The following is a 26,692-nucleotide window of genomic DNA, read 5'->3' as shown; positions in this document are numbered from 1 at the left end:
TTATTCAGCTAATGAAACATGTGCCTGATTTTCTTACCTGAAACTTTCCAATTTTCTTTCTTTCTTAAAAAAAAATAACCAATGGACATATTACTCCAGGAGTACATAGCAATTAGCAATACAACGTTGTTTTCAGTATTCTTTCCCTTAATAGGTTTAAATACACCCAATCAACATATTAGCCTTTTAATAGATGCCATACTGAATGCCATACTTGCATTCTATTATCACTTCTGATTTTAGTTTCTTTTCTCAGAGGTTCCTTCAAATTCCTGATCCTAATTTTTTTCTCAAAGTTTAATTTTATATTGCCATAAGCTGTCTAGCAATTGACATGACTAAACCTATGGAGGTTTTCAACCTTTACTAAGCATTAGCAAATTTCTCAAACCTGCAATATTTGTCTACTGGGATCTCTTAATAATTTCTCTCCATTATGAAGGACAGCCTTCCATTACTATCACTTCCTATTGGTATATAAGTTTTGAATTCACAAGTTTTGCTGCTCTTGCTGCTATTAATTTTAAAGCTATGAAAAGTGCTTAAGGGACTTAGAAGTTGATGTTTTATTTCCAAAATGACCTCAGCATGTAAGATTTTAAGTCACTTGGACACTTTTGAAAATTTCTGAAACTTTTCTATTATGCTATCCATAAGACCTAATGGCTTAAGGTGGAAGAGTTAATCCTTTAAAAAGTTATGCTTTTGTACCATATTCATTAGAGGTGCACTGATACTTCGGTCCATATCATATCAGCACTGATAAAAGGAAAATTGACATCATCAACAATCAGCATTTTTTGGCTGATGTGGCCGATAATGTCATTGATAAATGTGTGCAGCCGCAGCAGGTACCCAGCCAGCCCTACAGCAGGGAAAGTCAGTTATGGGAAAGGGGTGTGGGAAGGTGTGCAATGGGGGCAGATTGAGGCGCCCATGGTGAGGAAGGGAGTGGGGCAGCACCTGAAGCAGGGACAGGCACCGCCCACCTGAAGTGGGGTGTAGGATTTTCATAGATTTCATAGACATTAGGGCTGGAAGGGACCTCGGAACATCACTGAGTCCAGCCCCCTGCCCGAGGAGCAGGAAGTCAGCTGGGGTCATAGGATCCCAGCAACATAAGCATTCAAATTTCTCTTGAAGGCATTCAAGGTAGTTCCAGTGGCGGGCTATTCCAGACCTTAGGGGCTCAGACAGTGAAGAAATTCTTCCTTATGTCCAGCCTGAAATGGTTTTGCAGGAGTTTATAACTGTTCAACCTTGTCATCCCTTGGCGTGCTCCGGTGAACAAATGTTCCCCCAGATCCTGGTGGTCTCCCCTGATAAACTTATAGGTGGCCATCAGATCACCCCCGAGCCTGCGCTTTTCCAGGCTAAAGAGCCCCATGGCTCTCAGCCTGTCATTGTAAGTTCTGTTTTTCTGACCTCTGATCATGCACGTGGCTCTTCTCTGGATTCTCTCAAGCTTTTCCACATCCTTTTTGAATTCATGAGCCCAAAACTGGATGCAGTACTCCAGCTGCGGCCTCATCAAGGCTGAGTACAATGGGAGAATAACATCCTGGGATTTGCTTGAGAAGCATCTATGGATGCAAGCCAGCATTTTGCTCACTTTACTAGCCACAGCATCACATTGAAGGCTCCTGTTCATCGTGTGGTCAATGATGACCCTCAAGTCCCTTTCATCCATAGTACTGGCCAGCGTAGCACTGCCTAACCTATAGGGATGCTGCTGGTTTTTCCTCCCAAGGTGGAGAACCTTGCATATTAGCAATTAAATCGGTATCGGCCTTAAAATTCTTTACCGGTGCACCCTTAGTGTTCATATGTCTATGAACTTATAGAGCAGAATTAGGCATATCTTTTTTATATTTTCCTTATTTATCCACATGATTAGATTAGTGAGGGGCAGGGCCAAAGACTTCAGTTTATAATTCTGCCAATATAACCTCAACATTGTCTTAAAGATAACTTAGATTTCATACTTACTCAGTTTTAGCTTAGTATTTCCCAATCTTTTTAGACTCAAGGAACCCCTCAGAAAGTGTCAGCAATTAGTTTTCACTTAATTTTTTACTACAGAAAAATGCTAAAGCATTTTTTCTGTTGCAAAGAGTTCAGAAATATCACAACACTATGGATATTCTTCTCTGAAATCTCAGGGACTAGCTTGTGAATTATGTTTGCACATTTAACAGTGCTGACATTACATGATATCCCTTGGCACCCCTGAAAGAATCTTAAGACACCCCAGCATGCCATAGCACCTTGGTTGAAAATCACTACCTTAGCCTCTTGCATAAAAGGTTGTCAACTAGGATGTCAACCTCTGATAATAGTTTCTACTTCCTCCCCCTACCCCCACAAAAAAGGAGACTGTTTTCTCTGCTCTCCATTCTTTCACATTTAAGAACCAGTACTCACAGTCCTAACAAGAGGCAACTGTTTTTCACCCTGCCAAGAGAGTTATCTTGTTGAACAATATGAAAAGAGGAGTAGTATTTATTGAAGGCTTGCTAGATAACATTATAAAGAACATAATCCATTATGTTTTGTTTAAAACATGTATCCCTCTCTTCTGAATGATAAATTTGGGCACCTTTGTTTATACAGGACAGTAAAAACAATTATATGCTGAAATGGATGTGGCATATGACCAACTCAGCTTTACACAATTTGAAACAGTCCATTGTCCCAGCTGCTAGTGGGAGGGTTCAGTATTAAGAGTGTGTGGTCAGGAGTAAAAAGGTAAGAAAGATTTATTGACTTAACAAACACACAACTATGCATAGTATAACAAAACAACAATAACAGATAATAAAAATTTGAGTTGGCAACTTATTGGCAGTCCACTCTGATGCTTGATATATGACAATTTCCTCTTCTATAAAGCTCAGCGAAGTCAGGCATTCCCAATCTATGCTGTCCAAGGGGTACCAGGAAGGACCCTGGTATACAGTCTTCGGGCTCCTCAAGATCCACTGGCCCACTGAATTCAGGTCAGCAGCTAATCTTTGAATTAGTAGCTTCTCTCACAATGCTGCATCTTCCTTCTGCTGATTTCCAGATGTGCTAGCCAATTTATAACTTCTGAGCTATGCTGTTGCCTCACAGCCACTCTCACTCTTACACTATCAACTTTCCTTATGGCTGATAAATAGCAGTACAAACCTTTGCATTTTTCTGATAAGGTTAATTTTAACTATGTCACTACATGCAAGGCCTTACTACTTTCAAGGCCTCACTAATCATTTACTTTAATTAAACTCTTAGTGGCAACATACAGCTCACAATGCATGAACAAACAACAAGAAATACCCCGTCTAATCCTCACAGGGTGTTCAGGAATTACCTTCACCACACAGACATAAAACTCTCAGCTGTCACAGTTCATATCCTTTTTTTTTAACTTTCTACCAGCATCAAGCTTTCACAATCAGTACTTCTTAAGGAATTAGATTTTTATGGTATTGCTAAGAATTGCAACATTCATCTTTTCAATATTCTGTAATCTATGTAATTAACAACTGTATTTGAGAATGATGGGAGAATACACATATGTTAGATATCTTTGTTACTACTGTTGATTTTTATGGGGGACAGTAAGATACTCTGGTAGTTGGCAGCACTATAAAACACAGGAATTGCCACACACAGTCACAGTTATGGTCCACCGACTCCAGCATTCAAACTCCAACAATGGCATACTTTTCAACTTTTTCTATGTGGAAAAGATGCATTATACTTAGAAAGAGAAGTTTTAATACTGATACTTCTTTGTTGAGCATAAAATGTCCTTGAAGCATTGTGTTTTCAGTCAAGTACAGCATAAAATATACCTATAAAAGTATCTATATACCATCACATACCATAAGCATCTTCCACCATGACCCCCAAAATCAGCCTTCCAAATTTGGAGTGCATCTTAAGCAGGGAAAGCAGATTTTCGCCACTGGAATAGAAGCAAGTGCTCTAATGGCTGTGCTCTAATAGCTACCAAAATGGCTCTATTTCTTTCTGGCCCAGCAAACAGAAGAGACAGAGTCCAGTGCTAACCCTCTCTCAGCTGCTAAGGAATCTGCAGTTCCTATTGGTTGAGCATATCATATCAGCACTTTAAACAACACTTTATTATTTACAGGAACTTACATAAAAAAATTTTTTAGAGGAAAGAGATAAGGGTTTGCTACCATTTTCACTCTTTTCAGAACCCTTTGAAAGGGTGTGAGGCCTAGCCTGGCTGGTAGCTTGTCTTAACAGAAAGTTCCTATCTCACCCACATCTTCCTTCCAAAATAATGGGAGCACATCTTTTTTGGAAGCATGTGATATTAAATAAAAATATGGTATAAACTGAGAAAAACACAAAAGACCTTCCCTAAAGTTTTCTTTTTCAATCTTAGATGAGAGATTTTGATAATGTATTATAGATTTATAGTGAATCTTATTCTCAGTTGAATTATATATTTCAGTCTCTGTCATAACAGGTAGGAGATCTATCAGATAAGGGAAAACAACAATTAAAAAACCTATTTCATCCTTTTAATGATAGATGGAGAAATTTCTTCTACAGTTTTCCTAATAAGTCCCAATAGATGACATTTTTTCCTCATAGCAAATAACAGAATATTGCAAGAAAGTACATCTTTTGAGTGTTGTGTAAACCAAGCATTTATTCACTGAGAGATGCATTTTCAAATATCCTGAACTGACTTGTGAGCACAAGTCCCACTGACTTTCAGCTTGCTAGAAAACTTGCTACTACGGGACTTATAATGGACACTCATTATAAATAAGTTATCATTATAAGCTTCTCAGTTATTTAGGCACCTTAGAAAATCATACAAAGTAAGGTCAATACTTTCAACTTTAGACACCCTAATCTGGTCTCCTAAATCCATATTTAGATATATAATAAACAGTAACAACAGGATATCTCAAGTCAGACGTGGGGCCCTCACTCTTTTCAGAAGTCTCAAGCTGGCTCCTCTTCTTCAGCCAAGCACATCTCGGTATCCATCTAACTTTAAACCCTTTTAAAAAAAATTATCCAGGAAACTATGGAAACAAATTTCTAACACAGAAGGAATACACAGGAAGTGCATGAGGATAAAGTTATTATATCTTGCAAAGCTTTGCAAATCTAATAATACACAACAATTCTAATAAATTATCACCTCTGCTATCTAGATAATTATTTAATTAGCATTCAAAAGTATCATTAACATTCAAATTTTCACACCTTTCTTAAGGGTTAAATTTTGTCATGCCCTACATCTTTTTTTTGCAGATGTATTTTCTATAGTGCAGTTTTAATCTGAAACCTATTTTTGGAAATTTTATCAAGACTCAGCAGTTGGGACTTCTAAGAGTGTTCATTGTTGGTCTAACTACTCACATTTAAATCAATGGGTCGCTCAGACTGATATACTGAGCATTTTTATAACCCCCCCCAACAGGTATTTCAATAGATCTTTTCAGATCTTCTTGAAATATAAGCACAAAAATCTAAGCTGATGAAAGGGAAATAAAAAGAGCTGGGAAATATAGGGAAAGAATGGAATTATCAGCTTAGAGATTTCTCATTTGCTGCACAATTTTCATGAAATCCAGTTACACCTCCCCAAAATTGTACTAAATCATCATGAACTGAGCTTATATTTCTTCAGAAAAATGCCATTTTGCCCACATACATAAATCAATGCTACTGGAGTTGATTTAACCAGTTATTTAAACATAATTCTCTCACACAACTTACAGCTCGTGTTATCCATTTCTTTTGCAAATGAGATTATTAAATTTCAATATAATCATGACTATTACAGTGAGAGTTGCAGACAGCATGTTCATAAACTTGCCTTCACTTTCAGAATCTGATTTAATATAAGCCTTTTATAAAGACAGTACTGTGCCATGTGACAAATACCACAATTATTACCTGATATATTCAATATCAGACTACCAAAAATAGGATGCACAAAATTTCTGGTTCATCCAAACACAAGCATGAGCATTATCTTTATTTATTACATACTTACTTTTGAACCCCTTCCATATTTTCTTCAGACAAAACACATATTTGTGTCTCAGAAAGAAAATTCCAAGCTGTAATCTCTCCAGTTATAGTATCTTGATCTTGACCTTCTTCCTACAAAAAAGTATGCTATTTTACAACATTCTTTTATTTCCAAGGTATTTTACAGAATGTACATAAAGGTATAATTCACCAAACATCAGAAAGGAAATTTTATGTCAGCAATACTATGCAGTAATGAAGCTGGGGGAGAGACAGAAATTACGAGGATGCCTGAAAATAATTTGCTTGTCTTAAACCAGGTTTAATTGGTAACTCAGTATTATAACATAGGCAATGTAAGATAAAACTAGATGTCTGTATAAATAATAGTCCTGTGCAAAACAGCTAGTATTCACTTCGGATTCGGCCAATTCGGGAGACAGTAATTCAATTCAGTGATTCAAATCAGTGTCCCAAATTAATTCAGCTGCTTCTGATTGAGAGATTCGGCCACTGCCGAACCGACCAAATTTCTGAACCAGTCCCATCCCCACCCACTCTCAGTGACTGCCCCACCTCCTCTCCCAGCTCCTGGCTCCTAAAAAAACAAACAAAAAAAGCCCGCACTCACCACCCGCTGCCCCCCTGCTGCATGAGGAGCTCTGCCACGAGCCCCCAGACTGCCCCCACTCTCCCAGCCCCTCCATGGCTACCCCACCTGCCCCAACTCCTGGCCCTTTAAAAAAAGCCCTGACTAACCAGCTCCTGCCAGGTAGGGGGGGCTGATCCCTGCTGCCCCCCACTGCCCTGTGCTATGGGGGGGCTCTGCCATGAGCCCCCAGAAGTCCTAAGGTCGCTGCAGAAGTGAGTTGGGACTTTTTTTTTACAAAGATTGGGAGCTGGGGCAGGCAGGGCAGCCATGGGGCAGCTGAGCAGGTCGGGGTCAGGGGCTCATGGTAGAGCCCCCTACGCAGAGTGAGACAGTGCAGGGTAGTGGGGAATGTTCCTCTGCTTGGCGGCAGCTGGTGAGTGGGGGCTTTTATTTATGGAGCCAGGAGCTGTGACTGGGCAGGGCAGCTGGGAGGTGGGCTGGGAAAGTGGGTAGGGGCGGGGGCACTCAGGGGGACTGGGGGAGCAGGCAGGTCCCCTCTCCCTTACTTCAACCTCCCCTCCCCCGGCCCCTACTTACCAGCATGGAGTCTGGGTCCAGCTCCCTGTGGCAGCAAGCGGAGTCTGCCCATATCTCTGAAGCTCTCTGAATCGATTCAGAAAAGATTCGGAGAGCTTCTAATCAATTCATACCTTTTAACTGGTCTCCTGATTCAATTCAGATTTGGAGATTTGGCCACCAAGTAGGGCCAAATCTCCTGCAAATTGAATCAGCACCGAAGCATCATACAGCCTTAATACATAACAAATATGCAGATACAGAAAATTCACAGATTTAGGCTATTATAAATCCTCTATATTGTGTTAAATTCCACAACACCTAAAATAAGCCATTTTGGCTGTGTATGCACATGTGCATGCATGTGTACACACACACACACTCTACATGTTTGCTGTGAGCCACTGAGAACTTAATTCTGATGATTTTATATTGTAAAATTAAATATAGTTCTCTCATATTCAAACAAAAACTTATGATGAATGCACGTGCTATTTACTTCTTTTAAGAAAATTCAATCAATAAATGAAAATGCTTCACTGGGTTTAGTTAGGAGTATCTCATGACAAACAAGCAGAGTAAACCACTTTGATCCCAATCCTACAAAGGATTGTGCATGTGATTAACTCTACTGTGAGTAAAGTTTGACTTTAGGGGAAAATTTAGAAAGAATAAGTATTTTTTTTTTGTTAGGCAATATTTGGAAAATAAAATAAGAGGTCAATTAAAGTTTACAAAAAATCATCAGTGAAACTATCCATGATTACACTTGACATTTACCTGCTAGATTATCTACACTACTGGTCAGACTTGTTGCTGATAATGAACCAGGAGTGAGTGTAGAGGAACCAGTAATGTTCAGATGCAAACTTAAATAAGATCAAACCAAGTACAGCATCACGTACAGATACAAGTATACAAGGTCCTACATAATGTAAGTTATACAGTTACAAAGCTTCAGAATGGAATAGCTATGCAAAATACAGGATTTACTAATATGTTTGAATATTCCTGTACTGAAACCAAGCAAATAATTTTCAGGCATGGATTGTGTGCATTTTTATATACCTGAGATTTGATTCTGTATTACTAAAGTCCATAGGATTTTTCTTTTGCCTTAAGGGGGACAGGAACAAGCAGCTTAAATAAGGTTCATGCTCAGTTACAAAAAAAGGAAGGTATAATAGTCTCTAAAGGAAGTGCAGTTCCTGTGTCAAACTTCCATACTTCAATCCAATATTGAAAGTATTGCTCTACTAAACTCTACTTATGGCCAAAGAGACTCAGCAGTGCCACTATAAACCTACATTAACCCATTTGGTTGCGCCATTAACTTGTATGACTGAATTCTATCCCTGCAAATAGTGAAATTGGGCAGTTCATTGAGTCTGCAGAAAACAAAATTGTGGGATACAACCAATGCCAAAAATTCACTGGATACACAAGCATTTGTCCATTCAGCATTATTGTACTTTCAAACATACCCTGGTTCAATATGACCTCTGATCCCTATATTTAAACTTTTTACTTTATATTGAATCCAACTATTGAAATGTCTCAAGTGCAACATAGTAATGAAATCTATCAGCACAAAAACAATGAAATAATAATAAATACATAAAAATGTGTCTCTGGCAGAGTGAGTGATGTCCCATTGTTTGCCTTTATTTTTTTTTAATGGTTTACAATATATTTACTGGGAAAAGAAACCATTCCCATGTCCCATGTCATGTTCAGTGACATTTAAATGAAGTGATTTGAGTAAAACAAATTGTGAAATTGAAACAGCATCACCCAGTTAGAAAAACAAAGTAACTCTACATACTAGTATTTTATAAAGACAGAAAATAGCATATTTATTCATTAAAAACAATACTAAACACTTTTAATGAAATGAAAACTGCAATCAGTCAAGCAGAATGCTTGATTATTAGAAATAAAGAAAGCAAAGTTACTGGCATAAACTTATATTCAGTTTAAAGTGAAATTTCTCCATGGATAACATACACATAATGTACTTTAATATGCACATGTACATTATAACTACCATTTAAACATTATTTTACATCTTAAAAATGTAAAGCATGTTCTATACTGCAGGTAAAGACTGTGGCCTAAACCTAACAAGGACCAACTAAACATAGTAACAGAGGCCAAGTAGAGGAGTTCAAGAGGCAGAAATGCTCTAACTTTCGAGCTTTACTAAGCTCCCAATGTTAGGTCAGGAAGAAGCAGAACAAATTAGCCCGGGGGAGGTGGGTGGGGAGTGGGGCAAGGGGGTGACAGAGCTTGCCTGCACAACCCAAGGGCAGCAGATAGGGGAGGGGCTCCCTGGGCTGCCAAAGACTTCTGAGCAAAGTCCAAAAGGCCAAGCCACCTGATTGGCTGGCAGGGACATCACAGATACCCACCTGGACCTGATGCAGCAGCAGCTCGTATTGTTATGCACCTTCATGGCCACAAGCCTGTGCGCACGAAGTGTGCATGTGTCCTGGATTCTTGGGTTCTGTCGTGCAGGGGTGTGTGTGGGTGTGTGCATGTACCCCACATGCCTATGTTCTGTGTGCATGTGTGAGAGTGTCCAGGATGCCTGGGTTCTGTGCAAGAGTGTGTGTATGTGTGTGTGAGGAGCACACACACACACACAACCCAGGCATCCAGGGCACACACACGCGCACACACGCACACACTCATACACACAAACAACCAAGTCATTGGAAGAACAACTGAGCACCTGACTTTCATGCAACCGATGAAGACAATGCTTATGGCCTCTTGTGCAGCTTCCCATTCCCAGGGGTAATAGAAAGCGAGCATTATATTCCTAGGGTCTCTGACTTCTTCATCGGCATCATCCCCACAATCCTTGTAGGGGCCCTGGCTCATGAGGTCCTATAGTGGGCAGCTGGACTGCTGGAAGAAGCACTTCAACTACAGACTGGGCCTGGCACCATGAGCACACACAATGTAGAGATGGGGGAGAGAGCGAACCTCCTGATAATGTGTGTGGCCCCGGCCCCACATCACGGTAGGCTGTCCAGAACTGTGAAGCCCTGGCCAACTGCCTTCTCACCTGTGTGGACTGGTAACCTCCCAGAGGAGTAGGGCCAGAGAGCATCTAATATTCATACCCTGACACTAAACCATGGGTCTCCTGCCATAGGCTCCTCTGGCCCTGCCTTATGGGCACTGCTGCCCACAACCCAGCCTGCCTAGGCACCATCATCTTTCCCCTCTCTCTTCCCAACCCCCCTCTCCACCTCTTCAGGGCACACCTGGGTGCAGGGGAATGCAGTGTGAGAAAGAGACATGCCTCAGTTTAAACTGCTTTGGTTGCCAAACTTTTCCTTTGTTTAATAAAGAAAACCTGTTGAACATTGCCCATATCTCAGCTTGGTTCCTCTTCCCAATTAATAGAAAACAGCAAATCTTTGCTGGTGGCAGGGTGAGGGGGTTGAGAATGAGGCAACTGAACCTGGAAGTGGGTTTGGGGTCAGGGGAAATACCACAGGGCCTTAACTTAACAAACATGAAACCTTGGAGGAGAGGCATGGGGTAAGGGGCTTTTGATCTTGCACCCTACATTCAGGGGTCCTGAATCAAGACCAGGGACTTCACATAGGAGCTGGAGAGCTACATAATCCCAGACCCAATGTCCCTCAGAGAGCTGTAGGCCAGGAGGCATCGCTGTAGTGGGCACCAAAGACTGCTGGCCTTCCCACGTGGGATTCCCAGCTCCATGGACCCCTCAGCCACATCTCCATGGCCCACACTGACACCTGGGGTTCATGTCAGACAGCCAGTTTGAGCTGAGAAACTACCTATTCCCACCAAGGCTATGCCGCTCCCCCACAGTGGGCTGAGGAGGGAGAGGAGGATGCAGGTAGTGAACCTAAGGCTGCAGCACTGGTGTCATCGGGAAGGCTTCAGCTTCCATGACGACAGTCCACTCTTTGATGAGACAGGCAGTGAGCTGCTGGGAAGGGACGGCCTCCACCTCTCTTCGCTGGGGAGGAGGCTCTTCTCAGCCAGACTGGCTGATTTGCTCCACTGGGCTTTAAACTAAGCCTGCTGGGGGACAGGGGGACTACCACCACTGCTGGCCTGCTGAGCAACCCTTGCAAACCGAGCAGGCCAAGGCACTTAAGGGAGCCTACCCCTGCCCCTAGAGCAAGCTTCAGGCAAGGCAAGAGCCCCCAAGGGGACACTTGCATGCCTATATACCAATGCCAGGAGCTTGGGGAATAAAACAGGAGGAACTTGTCCTCCTGCTCAACACAAATTATTACGATGACATAGGGATAAAAGAGACCTGGTGGGCCCCCACCTATGACTGAACCATGGGTATAGATGGCTATACCCTGTATAGGAGGGATTGAGTGGACAAAAGGGGCGGAGGTGTAGCTCTCTATGTCAAGGAGAGCTACACTTCCCTACAAGCTAACATCAGCACCCAGGGTGGATGACTATACACTCTCTGGGTTAAAATCCATGGGGAACAAGACAGGATGGTGGGAGTCTACTACAGACCTCCCTCCCAGAATCAAGAGATTGACCAGAAGTTTGCCAGGGAATTGGCTGAGGCAGCATGCTCCCAGTCCATGGTTGTCAGGGGGACTTCAACTACCTGGACATCTCATGGGAAGAGTGCTCGGCCAAATCCAAACTGTCGCAAAGCTTTCTTACATGTGTGGATGAGCTCTATCTGAATCAAGAAGTCTACGGGTCAACAAGAGGCAAAGCGCTGCTTGACCTGGTACTGGCAACTGGGGATGACCTAATCAGTGACCTAATGATTGAAGGGAAGCTGGGTGACAGTGACCACGAGATAATCACCTTTACCATCCACCGAAAAGCTGTCAAGTCAGTCAGCAGTACAGAGGTCCTCAACTTCAGGAGAGCTGACTTTGACAAGCTCGGGAGACTTGTCAGTGAGGCCCTAAGGGACCACGACCCTAAAGGGAGGGGAATCCAGGAAGAGTGGTTGCTCCTCAAGGGCACGATCCTAGATGCACAAGCTAAGGCTATTCTGTCTCAGAGGAAAGGCAGCAAGAGGGCACAGCATCCCCCTTGGCTCTCCAGAGAACTAACAGTCCTCCTGCATCTAAAAAGACAGACCTACAAAGGATGGAGAACAGGATCCACCTCCAAGAAGGAATACTCTGCACTGGTCCAGACCTGCAGAGAGCAAACCAGGACAGCCAAAGCTGCCATAGAACTCCAACTAGCTACAAGTATCAAGGACAATAAAAAGTCATTTTTTAGATAGTGGGGGCCAGAGGAAAAGCTAGGGCAACGTTGGACCCCTGCAAAACCAAAAGGGAGAACTGATGACTGAAGCCCAGGAAAAAGCCAACCTATTAAATAGGTACTTTGCATCAGTCTTTCACAAGTCCCGTGGGACGCCCCTGCCTATTACAGGAGAGGGACCCCTGAGGGTGGTTCCTTGCCCTCCATCAATGCTGACCTTGTGAAGGAACAGCTTCAGAAGCTGGATACCTTCAAGTCAGCCAGCCCTGACAATTTACACCCCAGAGTACTCAAGGAGCTGGCTAGCATCATAGCTCAGCCTCTGGCACGGATCTTCGAGAGCTCTTGGCACTCTGGTGAAGTGCCCAATGATTGGAAGAAGGCCAATGTGGTGCCTATCTTCAAGAAAGGGAGGAAAGTGTATCCGGCAAACTACAGGCCCAGCAGGCTGACCTCTATCTTGGGGAAGGTCTTAGAAAAAATCATCAAGGAGGCCATTCTTAAAGGACTGGCTGATGACAACACCCTGAGGGACAGCCAGCATGGGTTTGATGTGGGTAGGTCATGCTTGACCAATCTCATTTCCTTTTATGACCAGGTGACCTATCACCTGTACAAGGGGGAAGGGATTGATGTCATATATCTCAACTTTAAAAAAGCCTTTGATCTAGTATTCCATGATTACCTTTTGGCAAAACTGGCCAACTGTGGCCTCGGGTCCACTATGATCTGCTGCCTGGGGAATTAGCTCCATTGTCAGACCCAGAGGGTGGTGGTTGACAAAAGTCAATCATCATGGTGCCCTGTGACCAGTGAGGTCCTGCAAGGCTCTGTCCTTGGACCTGTTTTGTTCAACCTCTTCATTAATGATGTGGACATTGGAGTCAGAAGCAGACTGCCCAAGTTCACTGGTGATACCAAACTTTGGGGTAAAGCATCCACACCTGAGGACAGAGGGGTAATCCAGGCTGACCTTGACAGGCTCAGGAAATGGGCGGACAAGAACCTGATGGTGTTTAACACCAAAAAATGCAAGGTTCTCCACCTTGGGAGGAAAAACCTGCAGCATGTCTATAGGCTTGGCAGTGCTACGCTGACTAGCACTACGGACGAGAGAGACTTGGGGGTCATGATTGACCACAAAATGAACTTGAGCCTGCAATGTGATGCTGCAGCCAGTAAAGCGAGCAAAATGCTGGCTTGATCCATAGATGCTTTTCAAGCAAATCCCGGGATGTCATTTTCCTGTTGTACTCAGCCTTGGTGAGGTCACAGCTGGAGTACTGCATCTAGTTTTGGGCTCCACAATTCAAAAAGGATGTGTAGAAGCTTGAGAAAGTGCAGAGGAGAGCCACGCACATGATCAGAAGACAGGAAAACAGACCTTATGCCAGCAGGCTGAGAGCCATGGGACTTTTCAGCCTGGAAAAGCACAGGCTCAGGGGTGACCTGATGGCCACCTATAAGTTTATAAGGGGTGTTTACCAGAACCTGAGGGAATGTTTGTTCACCAGAGTGCCTCAAGAGATGAGAAGGTTGAGTGCAAGAGATGACAACGTTGAACAGTCACAAATTCCTCCATGACCGTTTCAGGCTGGACATAAGGAAGAACTTCTTTACTATCTGAGCCTCCAAGGTCTGGAATGGCCTGCCACTGGAGGTGGTTCAAACACCCACTTTGAAAGCCTCTAAAGAGAAACATGGATGTTTTTCTTGTTGGGATCCTATGACCCCAGCTGACTTCCTGCCCCTGGGGTCCCTTCCAGCCCTAATGTCTATGAAATCTATGACTGAAGCCAGGAGTGGAGCCACAGGGAGCAGAAGAGGTTCCCCACAGATGTCCTGGCAGTGAGGTAGACAAGCTGGGGCTGCCAGGCTCTGCTGCCAGAAGCTGCCCTGGTGATTGCCTGGCCCGAGCTCTGTCACCTGTGCTGACCAATCTTGCACCCCTTTGGGACTGGCCTGGATCCACTTCGGAGGCCTGCGGCTATGGGGTGACTGGCAGCAGTCCAGGAGTAAGTGCATTAACTCCCCATCTTGGTGCTATAAATCTCTCAGCTCCACTGTGCTACAGGGCCTCCAGACAACAGATGGGCATTTGGATTCCCCAGTCATGTAACTTGGCAGTCCAAGTGTAAGACAAAGAGTTGCTTAGCTTGCAAGAGTGGGCGGCAGGTCCAGGGCTGGGATGGACTCATGATCACAGGAGGGGGTTTAGGGTAGAGATACACCAATAACGAGTTTTTAGGCTGATAACTATGGCCGATTATTAACAAGCCATATTAACCAATACCGATCTGATTGCTGATATGCAAGCCTGGCAGTTTAGAGAGCAGCATCTGGCTTATTATAAGTCTGTTGGGGAAAGAGGAGGGGGGAGGGCAGGGGTATGGGGAGACAGATTGAGGTCCCTGTGGTGAGGCAGGGAATGGGGCTGGGCCAGGGACAAGGAATACCCAGCCAAGGCAGGGCATGAGACAGAGGCACAAGTGGCTTGTCTGGGGGTGTGAGGAGGGGGGCAACTCCCACCACTGCATGCAACCCCAGGGGAGGCATGGAGGGCATGTGCCCCCTGGATCTGTGTGCGAGGTGAGGGTAGGCTGCCACTGTGCACTTGGGGTAGGCAGTGGTGGCAGCACTGAGAGGGAGTACTATCAGGGGCTAGGGCAAATTTTGAGGTAGCTGTAAGCCCACCTCCCAGTGCAGCAGCCACCTACCCTGGCCCAACTCCCTTGCCAGGAAGAGCCCAGTGCTTCCCCTGGCCCCAAGCACATAACTGCAGCCTGCCCTCACCCTACGCACAGACCTGGGGTGGGGGCACATGCCCCCCATGCCTCTCCCAGGGGTGCGCACAATGGTGGGAGCCACCCCTCAGATAAGCCACTAGCATCTCAGTCCTGCACCCCACCCCGGCTGGGCAGTACCTACCCCTGCCCCCCTCCCTCCCTCACCATGGGGGCCTCAATCTGCCCCCTGCCCTTTCCCCCCAATAGACTTACCAGCCAGATGCTGCTCTCCAAGCTGCCAGGCTGCACTCCTGGCCACATGCATGCTGCAGCTGCACTCCTGCACGCGCCATTTATCAGCGACATTATTGGCCATATCAGCCAAAAAAAGCCAATTGCAGATAATGTCAATTTTCCTTTTATAAGTGCCAATACGATGTAGACTGATAAACGAGAATGAAGCACATGGCAGGAGCCTTCCGTCCAGAACAACTTCTTTTTAAAAAGGGATGACAAATATTTAGGTCCCAATTCAGCCACCTTTACTTTACCCCTAAACGTAGGGTGCAAGATGGAGAACTTTAGTGTGGTGTAGGGGTTGTAAACCAGGGGTACTTGAGAAGGCCCTAGGGGATACGCACGGGTGGGCTGGGACAGAGCACTGCCACACACTATCCTGCACTGACATGCAAGTGCCACCCACCTGGCCAGACATGGAGAGCAGGGGAACTCACATGCGGCAGCTGCTGATGGTCTGCATCCAGCCACACATCCCACCTACTCGGCAGCCGGCCGTGCACCACACCACCCTGCCACATTCAGCTGTGCGCCACCCAACCCCTGCCCCCAGGGCTACACTGGTCCACATCCAGCCACCAGGGGGTAGAATAATTCAAAAAGGTTAAAAACCACTGGCATGTTATGAATTTCAATCCCAAATAGTACTTGCCAAATTTTATTAGATTTCATTTCTTCACTTTCACTTTTTCTTTCCCCATCCCATAACTGGCACGATACAAAGTCTCTGTTTGAGGAAATTTCAATATAATTATAGATGTCGCAAGTGAGGAGGCACAAGGTACCACACTATCAAGTGGCTGATTTTCATTATCACAAATTTATTTTAGTACTTGAAAAAGAAATAAATACATCTAAATATGTAGTTTACAAACCTGAGCAAGGTAGAAAGTTGAAATGACTCATGATAGCAGATGCGGTATCAAAAGTACAGGTGCACCGATACATTAATATCATATCATATTGGCACCAATAAAAGCAAAGTTGACATTATCAGCAATTGGCTTTTTTTGGCTGATGTGGCTGATAATGTTGCTGATAAATGCTGTGTGCAGTTATGCAGCCCAGCAACTTGGAGAACAGGGTCCAGCTGATAAGTGTGTTGGGGGGAGCAGATTGAGGCCCCTGTGGTAAGGGAAGGAGTGCAGCTGGGGCAAGAGCAGACACTGGCCAGCTGCGGCAGGGCAGGGCAGGGCATGGGACAGAGCCATGAGTGGCTTGCCTGAGGATGTGGGGACGGGGATCGTGGCTCCCACTACTGGCACATCCTGGGGGAGGCACAGGGGGGCACGTACCCCCCAAATCTGTGTGGGAAAGGGCAGGTGGTCATTGCAGGCTGCGGCTGGGAGCAATGCCAGACTCTTCCTGGTAAGTGTGTTCAGCTGGGGCTATGTGTGAAGCAGGTGGCAGCAGCGCTGGGAGGAGTGGCTGGGGGTGAGCTGTGACCACTCCAAAATTCATTATAGACCCTTCTGAGCCCCCACTCCCAGCGCCACCATCACCCACTCCATGTGCAGTCCTGGCCCAGCCCCTCCCCGCTAGGAAGAGCCTGGTGCTGGCTCAGACTCCAGCCCACAGCAGCAGCCCACCCTCTCCCCATGCACAGATCCTGGAGGCATGTGCCCCTCCGTGCCTCCCTCAGGGTGTACCAGTGGCAGAAGCCTCCCCACTTCCCCGTGATCCCGGACATTTATGGTTGCATCCTGTGCCCCACCCTGTCTGAGCAGTGCCAGCCCCAGCCCCACTCCCTCCCTCTTCACGGAGGCTTTGATCTGTACCCCTACCCCTTTTCCCCCAGACTTACCAGCCAGACACTGCTCTCCAACCTGCAGGGCTGCATATTAGCTCTCAGATTGGTATCGGCTGATATGGCTCGTTAATAATCGGCCATCAGTATCAACCCAAAAAATCTTTATCGGTGCACCCCTAATTGAAAGGCATGAAATTTTAAAAGGAAGAAGACTGTGGAGGAGGTCTAAGACAGAGCTAAGTAGAAATTATCTCCTCTCATTATTTTCTATCATCCGGGATTGCAACCCTTCAAGAAAAGACATAAGCGGAACTATTCTAGTGTTGCAACCAAAACCATATTCCAGGTTCAGATACAACACTTTAATTCAAACACTCACCCATGCACCTAAATTGAAATTTCATATTTAAGGCTTTATGCCTTAAATATGTAGAAGTGATTTTTGAATGAACTAGGCAAGTCCAGAAAATTTTTGGTTCAGAGCTGGGAACGTACCTATGTCTCGGGCAAATACAAACTTCTCTTGAACAAGACACTGTTTGTATCATGACATTACAAAATACTTCTGAGTGTAAGCAGCCACTTACTGCCTCAGATGCCTCCAAAATCACTCTATAAAATGCATAAATGTGGGTATTGAAAGCAAGAAATGTAGGTTACTTTTTATTATTTTTCCTCCCACAAAAGCCTTCAGATGAAAAATGTACAAAGCTATTAAAATATTTCAGGCAAGATTTTGCTTCCTAATTTACACCCACATGCATAACTGACTCTTATTTTTATTTTCTTTACAGGTGCATAAAGCTCCGCAGCTTCAACTGATAAGCCTTAGTTGGCTGCATTCACCACTGAATGTGCTGTCTTCTCCCCCCCTCCCCCAAACTGTAGAATTCTTGTATACTTGTAACTGCTTTTAATGATTACCCAGCTCAAACCATTTTTCTCATGCATTGCAAAGAGACAAAACAAGGACAGGGTAGAGAGGTGCCTTATAGAGTAAACAGTACAAAGACCTAATCCTGCTCCACTTGAAATCAAGGGAAAATTACCCCAATTTCAGATTTAAGTGATCCTACATTTGAAAAACTTGCATGTGGCTGAAGAACTGTATGATAAACTTAACACTCCCCCCACCAAGGTTCACTGTACTGTCCATTGGACCACTTCAGAAAATACACACTTGGAAGTGTAATTGCCTTGAGCACAAATATTTAATTATTTTTTTAAACCTTTTAACAGTGTCTTGGTAAATAGCGTATTGTTCTGGGCTATGGGATTGAGGCTCCACTCACTGCCTCTTGTGCAAACACACAAATGCCATCGATTGGCTGGTAATGTTAGGGTGCCAGCTAATTAGGCAATTAAAAAAAAGAACTGATGGAATACTGACACAGTACTAAATACCTGGCAATCCTAAATCATCCTTTCCGGGGCGTGAGCTGGCAAATGGGATAATCTGACGGCCTCCACTCACTAGGGCTTCAAGAGAATGACCCTATTTCTCTGGTGGCTTGCAAAATTCAGTATACATTTTAGGAAATCTACTGGGTTCAGAAGAGAAAATCAAACCACTGCTTTTTCATGCACCAGTTTAGAACGTGGGAAAAGATTTTCCATTCCTCCTACTAAAGAATGGGAGGTTTTTTTCCTAAGGAGAATACCACAGACTCCATGTCCCAGAGGGTTTTTTTTGTTTGTTTTGTTTTTATTGGGGGGTTGCTTTAGGAAGGGAACACTGCATGAAGGCTAGCAAGACCATTGAATATTACTATTGAATAGCCAGGAAAAGTGACAACTGAAGTAATAAAATAAACATCGTGGGAGCTTGACAGAAAAAGCTACTTATCTATGGGACTCCCATCAGTATACCTCAAACTCTGTAACAAACTGTCTGAACCAGCTTTCTATCAAGTGTACATAGTTCCAAACCATTACTCGAGTGACCAGGATTATTAGAAACTAGCTTTAAAACATGAGAACAGAAATACACTCTTTTCTTCTTTATGAGCCATTGAAAGCTTTGTCAGTAAGCTGGACTCAGGAATTTCTGGTCCCACATTCTGTATTGAGCACAGGCAGTGTAAGTGCTTCTCAGAGTCTACATTTTTCACATGCATTCAGTATCCCCAGACAAGTTGGAAAGCACTGTTGTTACATATTAGTATATACAGGTGTGCTGATGTAAATTTTGGACAAGTACAAGTGCATGTTTTACCTCCATTGGGGAACTTACCTATTGCCAAAAATCAATACAGATGAATCAGTTCTTAAGACAGGTTAACTGTGAACAGAAGCAAAATAGCAATAGACCCACGTTTGGCACTTGGTCACCTGCACTCATGACAATATGCAATAAAAGAAATTCAGCAGCAGGTAGTTTTCTTTGTGTGGATGGATGTATGCTACCCAGGAGACGGACATGAGCAGACCTGGGTTCAAAGGCTTTCTGACTTTTGTCAGTGGCAGCCCAGGGGCGGGGCTGGCCCAATGCTTGGGTAGAGGAAAGGAGCTCTGGCTTAGGCTAGACCACTGCCCCACAAAGGGGGGTGAGCAGGGTGCCAAAATGTTCCATGGGATGTCAGTGGAATGTGACCTATTGTCAGCTGCAATAGGATCTGGTATAGATGTTCATTAACAAGCTCTAACCTACAGTGCTGAAGTCTGATACCACATCTATCCAGGGTTATCTTATCTGTCATTTTTACAGTGCTCTATGACCCCTGACCATCCGTTCAGTTACAGCTGTAGAGCACTTTCTGCATCCCTACCACATAATAAGTGTAACTCCTGTATCCAGCCTAAGGTTTCAAAGTTTGAAAAACCTACCTCACATTCCAAAGCTTGTATGTGTAAGGGGGCAAACTAAAACTGTATAATATTTTTCTGACACTATCTAGTGGGTTTTAACTGTAATTCCAGTAGCTGTACAAGTTGGTAGTTTGATCCTATTTAGGATGCTGACCTGTAGTAATCTGACATGCATTCCTTATGGACAGAAAGTGGGCACATTCCCATTACATTGCAGAGCATCACAATGTAAACAATATGGTTCCTAATGGTAATTAGTGTTTCATATGAAGAAAAGGGAACATTTAGAACTTGAAATTTCAAAATGATAAATTTGCTCATCATTTAAAATATTCTTAACTAGAGTATCCCTTTTACTCAATAGCTTGTCTCTAATTTTAAAGATTTCAGCTTTGCTGTCCCTTGAATACACTATTCATAAACACTTGAATGACTCTTGCCATAACAACATCAGGTTGAAAAGCCAATCAAATAATGGAGTCCCATATGTTTTTTCAATTCCTCAGCCAAAGCTTCTATGATACTCAGAAGTCAAACACCTTAGCAGGACAGTTATATGTTTAAACACCAAATATTCAAAAGCTCATGCTCCTAAATAAGAACAAAACTTGTAAGTTAGTACTGGTTTAAAGAGCATTCTACTAGTAATATCATAGAGTCTCTACAGAATGATGTATCCACAAGATATACCTGTGGAAATTCGAGTCAGTTTCCTTGAGAAAAATTAACTCTGTCCTCAAATTAAACAAAGAAAAGTAAATAAAAAGACTTAAAACTGTCAAAACAATTTATGCTGGTTTTAAACTATAATAAAAGAAATAAAAAGTACTTATCAAATGTTTTAGACCAGGGTGCTCAACCTGCAGCCCACCAGCTAAATTCAGCATGTAGAGCCATATCATCTGGCCCACAAAGAACTGCATGGATTGGGAAATTTGGTGATAGGGCAGCAGTTGCAACAGTAATAGCTGATGCTCTGGAACTCTTCCACTGCTGTGGCACTTAATGCTGCCATCGCTCCCACACTGCCAGATTTCCAGACCTGTGGGGTACCCTGAAGCCTACATGGCACAGAGGTGAGCCAGTGTGAAGGGTTTATTTTGTAGCCAGATCCAGTGCATGAGGCCAGGCCGTGTGCCGGATTGTACCTGTAAACTGACCCTGAGTGTGAACCCTACCTGCAGGATCCAGCTGGTGGGGTCAGAAGGTTGAGCAACACTGCTTTACATGCATGTAAAAATGTCTTCAAATATACTAACAAATAAACTGATTCATCAGTTACCTTTGATCAGATCAAATAACTCAAATGCAGGGAAACCCAAGATCCTCTGGTAAAACAGTGCCAGTGGGTGATACTGAAGTCTAGCCAAAGTGTAGGTACACAGTTGTGTGTAATATGTTCCATGAGGATGATTAATGCATATACATTTTAGTGTTAAATTAACTACGAAATATAATTATATCCAAAATCTATCCATACAGAACAGTTAATATGCAATGAAATATTGTTCACTCCTCCTACATAGAAGATTCCTATCAAAAGCCTCCCTAGAAAATTAAAATCATGTCTTTATTTTTAGCCATGGTACTTTTCTCACTATCATATAAATAAGGAAGTAAACAAAACAGGTACATTAATTTCAACTCCATGCTAAAAAGAAATAAATAGATGTGTCATATGCAAAGGATAAAGTCTATATGGAAAACAAGCTGTTTTCAGATATTTATGTAGGTATTAAAAAGAATAAAAAATAGAAATAAAAAAATCCAGAAAATACATGCAGTACTGGTATTTTTTAATAACAATTATTCCTAGAGATGCAGATGATCAGGCTTCAAGATTTTTGGATAAGCAGATATCTATCCCAAAATTAAATGTATTATTAATGACCTACTTGCAATTGTGAAAAGTTAATTCAATTTGGTAATAAAATTACCAAAAGAAAAGGAAAAAGACCACTAACTGTTGATACTGTGTATTGCTAAGTTTGGGTTCAAATGCTGTAAGAAATGTTCTGCTAACAGAATACACGGCTGTGTTTGTTGAAATTCCAAACAATTATAAAAATATTTAGTTTAATAATATTAATAATAAAAATACAATGCTAATGTCTCAGGAAAGAGAAAAGCACAAAAATAAAAACCAAGATATACTGTGTTATAGATTTTACAAATAAAATGTAATGTTTAGATTCAGCCAAAACCAGACACGTAAGTAATTTAATACAGAGTTGTTTAAAGTTTAAAGACAAAAAGAAAACATGAGAAACAATAGAAAGTACCGCTACCAGCTTAATCTAAAATATATAAAATTAACTAACATATGAGGAACAGAAAAAAATATAATAATGTTTCTTTAAACTTTTCTAAAGAAATGTTATAAGACTATATATTAAAAAAAATCTCAGTAGTACATTTCAAATACACTTCCAATGCATCTTTGACAACTCATTTCTGCCCGCAAACTTGTTATTTTCATTGCAATTTAATTAAGAAAACCGCCCTGACTTTTTGCCATTTCCCTAACCAAATTAAGTACAGGCAGTCCTTGACTCACGGTTTGAGTTACAACATTTGACACTTACAATGTTTATAAACTGACACCCTGTTTCAACTTCATGATGTCAGTTTTGACTTTACAATGCTTGATCCGATGCAACGCCACACCAACAAATAAGTTCACTGCATCGCCCATCTCCCTGGAGATCATTTATCCAAACTTCCTTGGACACTTTCCTTAAGAAAGCAGACAAGACTCTAGAAAAACCTGCAGCCAAGGCTCTTGAGAAGACTCCAGCCAAGAACCCTTCAAAAAGTCCAACCAAGAGCCTTTCAAAAAGTCCAGCAAAGTCACCTCAAAGAAGTCCTTCCAAATTAATATGAATGCTATTTACAATATATATAAACTAATATAGCTATATTACTCATCTATAACTGATTGAATACAAAATTATGGGGTATTTTTGGTAAAAATAGGGTATCAGGCCTTGGTTCAGGAACCAATCCCACATTTATAACATTGTTTCTTATGATAAAATTGGTGCCAAGTTACAACAGTTCAACTTGATAATGGTTTTCAGGAACCAATTGTGTCGTAAGTCTAAAGACTGCCTCTACATATGACAATAACAAAGAGTAATACTGTGGAAATTATGCAAATATTAGGGCTGTGTGAAACAGCAGCATTCTGTTTTGACCAGCATTTTGACGTTTCGACAGAAAAGCATTGTGTTTCGAATTCTGTTTCAATTCAAAACAGCTGTTCTATTCCATTCTGTCGAAACAGAGTCGAAACAGTGAAACTGTTTCAACATTTTACCCACAGGAATGACAAAGGCTGGAAATGGCAAAGTTATAGGCTGTTTCAACCTTCCGCATTATAGCCTATGGGCAAAATATCAAAACAGTATTGAAACGATTAAACATTTCAGCTTGCCTCATTTTGTTTTGAGGCTATTTCAACTATATCTGTTTCGTTTTAATTTTGCTGTTTTGACCTCGAAATGAGTCAAAACAGTGTCAAAACAAAACTGGTGGCAAAATTTCGCATAGCTCTAGTAAATATCCTTTAATACACTCGAACAGGGCTGGTCAATGTGCAGCCCATGAGGTATTTAAAAAAAGGTCTGGACGCTCACCTTGCTGGGGTAATCTGACCCCAGCAGTCTTTCCTGCCCAAGCGCAGGGGGGCTGGACCTGATAATCTCATGAGGCCCCTTCTGGCCCCTAACATCTCTGAATTCATCTGTCCCCAGGATCCCAACCAATGACCGCTCCCCATCATTTCCAGATGCATCCTCAGTTGAGGTCTCCAAGCTTTCCCTCTAGCTTCTGCTTCCTGCACCTGCCCCAGGGGCAGGATAGCACACGAGAGCTTGTGGTACAGGAGAGTGGGCGAGTCTGTGTCAGGTGATCTAGGGGTGGGGGCTACCTGACCGCATGATATAGTGAGGGGCTGGGGTGGGGAGAGGTGCCTGCAGTGCAGTGACCCAGAAGGGTCCTTGGCTCTGGCCCCCACAGTGCATAGTCCGTGAGGAGCCATGGTTCCCAGTGACTTAGAATGCGAACAGTCTTGCACTAGAATATGCACTAATATGCATTAGCAATGCATTAATACAGGAAGATATTTCTCACAACAAAAGATTTTTAAAAGGGAACAAATCTTTTGGTTTGTACCACCAGTCACCATAATACCTGTGTACCTAAAGGTACATTGCATTGGTTGAAAGTTGAACTTAGATAAAATGTTTAAAAGATAACCATGACCATTATACCAATACTCTTTGCCTCTCACATGATTTCTGAACCATGACAGCTACAACATCCCTTTTACACTACCACTGCTCCTGGAAGTTTAAAGAAATGGAATAGGTGTAGTGAAACAGATCAAACTGCATGAAACAGGTCGTGTTAACTTCCTGCAACACACTGTGTAAATAGTTTTATGTAGGAAAGATCTCCTGTCTGATCCATCCACCATAAACTTGGAGATTGTAAATGTATTTATGTTTAAATATGTAGCAAAACCCCAAGTTTCTTTTTCTTTTTATTTATTGCATTGCTTCCCCTTTCCCAACAATTTCTGACTTTTTCTCTCCCTCTCTATTCCCTATAGATAAGTATAAGTGAGCTCAAACTTAGGAGGAGCTTTAAACATTTTTATTTTGGTAGCAAGTTTTTGGTTCTGGATATTCACTATTTTATATTGTATAATTATGAGGTTTGTATTAATTTTTACTGTTGTATATTGTATTATTATCATTTTTGTATTGATTTTTATTGTTTCACATGGATATTGTATGGTTTAGGCCCAGGTTTGTAAGTGAACCAAAGTCATGTCAAGTTTCCATTTTATATGTCAAGCCTCCATCTTCTGTCCTCTGCCTGGGCATCCCTGCAACAATGATTCATTTTACCCCTCCCATGTAAATTGGTTCCCCAATGAATGAGAATGATTGGGCATGATTGAAATACAATGGTAGCAGGCCTCTAGTGAATGGTCTGTAACGACTAGGAACAGAGACAAGACCAGCATTTGAAAAACAAAAGACCCTGCAGAACCAGCAACTCTCACCATTACAGACACCTGAAACTGCACATCCCTGCATGGAGCACACATGCTCAGTAAGCCAGGGGCTGACCCTTGCCTGGGCATGCCTCCTGTCACTAGAGTCACACAAGCTCTGCCCTTATAAAAAGGGGCAGTGAAGACAGACCCAGTGGGATGCCCTCTCCATCTGAATCACTACCATGCCACACCACCTATCCACCCAGAGGCCCTGCCGGTGACCCTCCTCTGGACAACATCTACTGGACAAGGACCCCTTTCCAGCCTGGATAGGTAGATATTACCTGCACACCTCCTCCGACAATTTAGACTCTCTCTCTGTGTCTCTCTCTCCTCCTGGACTTCAGTGGGCTTCAGCCTCTGCACCAAGCCTCTCTAACCCCTGCTGCCAGTATGTGGGTGGATGTGGGTGGATGTGTGGGTGCAAAGAAACCACTAAGACATTGTGTCACCACCCCCACATTCAGTAAAACTACTGTCATTTGCAACCCTGAGTTGGGTCATGTTTTACTAAATCCCAGTCCCTTCCCTATCTTAAATTCCAGCCTCATTCTCTCAACTCTAGTTCCCACCCTCTCTGCTAGTTTCCCCATCTCCTCCCAATTTCACATCACCTTTTCTGCCACCTCTCAGCCTTCCCTGCTCCTACTGCCTTTTCCCTGTGACTCTCTGCTGCCCTGCCACCTGCTGCTTTTCCTGTGATTTTCTGCTGTCTGTCTCTCTTTTTCAGGCTTCCTCTTCACCTTCTGTAATCTCCCCCCCTGCAGCCTTCCAGCTCCTCTTAGCTGTCCAGTTTTCTCCAGCTTCCAGCACACCCGCCACTCCCTGCAACTTCTCTAGCTGCCCTGAAGCCATCCTCTGGCTCCCCACATCCACAGCCCCTCTTTAATACCCATGCTTTGCTTTAGTTCCATTTTCCCCCCTCCCCATCTACCTTTTCAGTTCCACCGTGGCTCTGTCTCTAGTCCCAGACTCTCTGCCGGCATGCTTCCCTGTTCCACAGGCTTTAGGTGTTGTCTTTTAATCAATTAAGATCAATTAACCTAAAGTTACTCCCGAGCCTCAGTTCTTCAGCCCAGGCCCCTGTAGTCTACCAGTTCTAATCCCAGTTGTGGTAACTTTCACCCCCTACACTTCTACTTTCTTACCTTAACCTTTCTCCAGGTATCCCAAGTACACACATCACAATACCCAACTTAGGAACTCACTTGTGTGTATGTATAGGTGGGTGGTATGTGTGTAAACTCGTGAATATATATATATACATATATAGATATTGTGTGTGGTATATGAATTAGTAATCTGCACATGTGTATTGAATGTGTAGGTGTTGGTAACTGGTAATTGATTCTGTCTAAATGTGGTGTGTGTAGTGTGCATGAGCCCAGACTAGTTATTTTGAATGTGTGTGTATCTGAGTTGCTAGTGTGAGGGGTATGTGTGTGTATATATATATGGCATTGTGTGCATGATATATGAATTAGTGATCTGTGTCTAACTTTTGGGGTGTATAGTGTATCTGCCTGAGCTGGTAGTGTGAGTGTGTATGCCTAATAGGGGTGTATGCACCTAGTGAGTGTGTGCTTAATTAATTTTTATGTGTGCATGTG

The 26,692-nt window shown here is 43.0% G+C and overlaps 1 protein-coding gene across 1 annotated transcript in view; it reads right to left on the bottom strand.

The window, feature by feature from the left end:
* The window catches only part of CUNH10orf107 (chromosome unknown C10orf107 homolog), a 141,111-nt gene that overhangs the window by 109,461 nt on the left and 4,958 nt on the right, over window positions 1-26,692 (bottom strand). Inside the window, exon 2 of the mRNA XM_019538634.1 lies at window positions 6,038-6,147. Coding sequence (XP_019394179.1) covers window positions 6,038-6,147 — 110 coding nt within the window. The remainder of the gene's footprint in view (window positions 1-6,037; window positions 6,148-26,692) is intronic.

This window comes from Crocodylus porosus, unplaced genomic scaffold (genome assembly GCF_001723895.1).
Source record: "Crocodylus porosus isolate Cpor-Errol unplaced genomic scaffold, CroPor_comp1, whole genome shotgun sequence".
NCBI classification, from domain to species: domain Eukaryota; kingdom Metazoa; phylum Chordata; order Crocodylia; family Crocodylidae; genus Crocodylus; species Crocodylus porosus.
The sequence above is the reverse complement of the archived record's forward strand: the minus strand, read 5'-3'. Positions and strand labels throughout refer to the sequence as shown.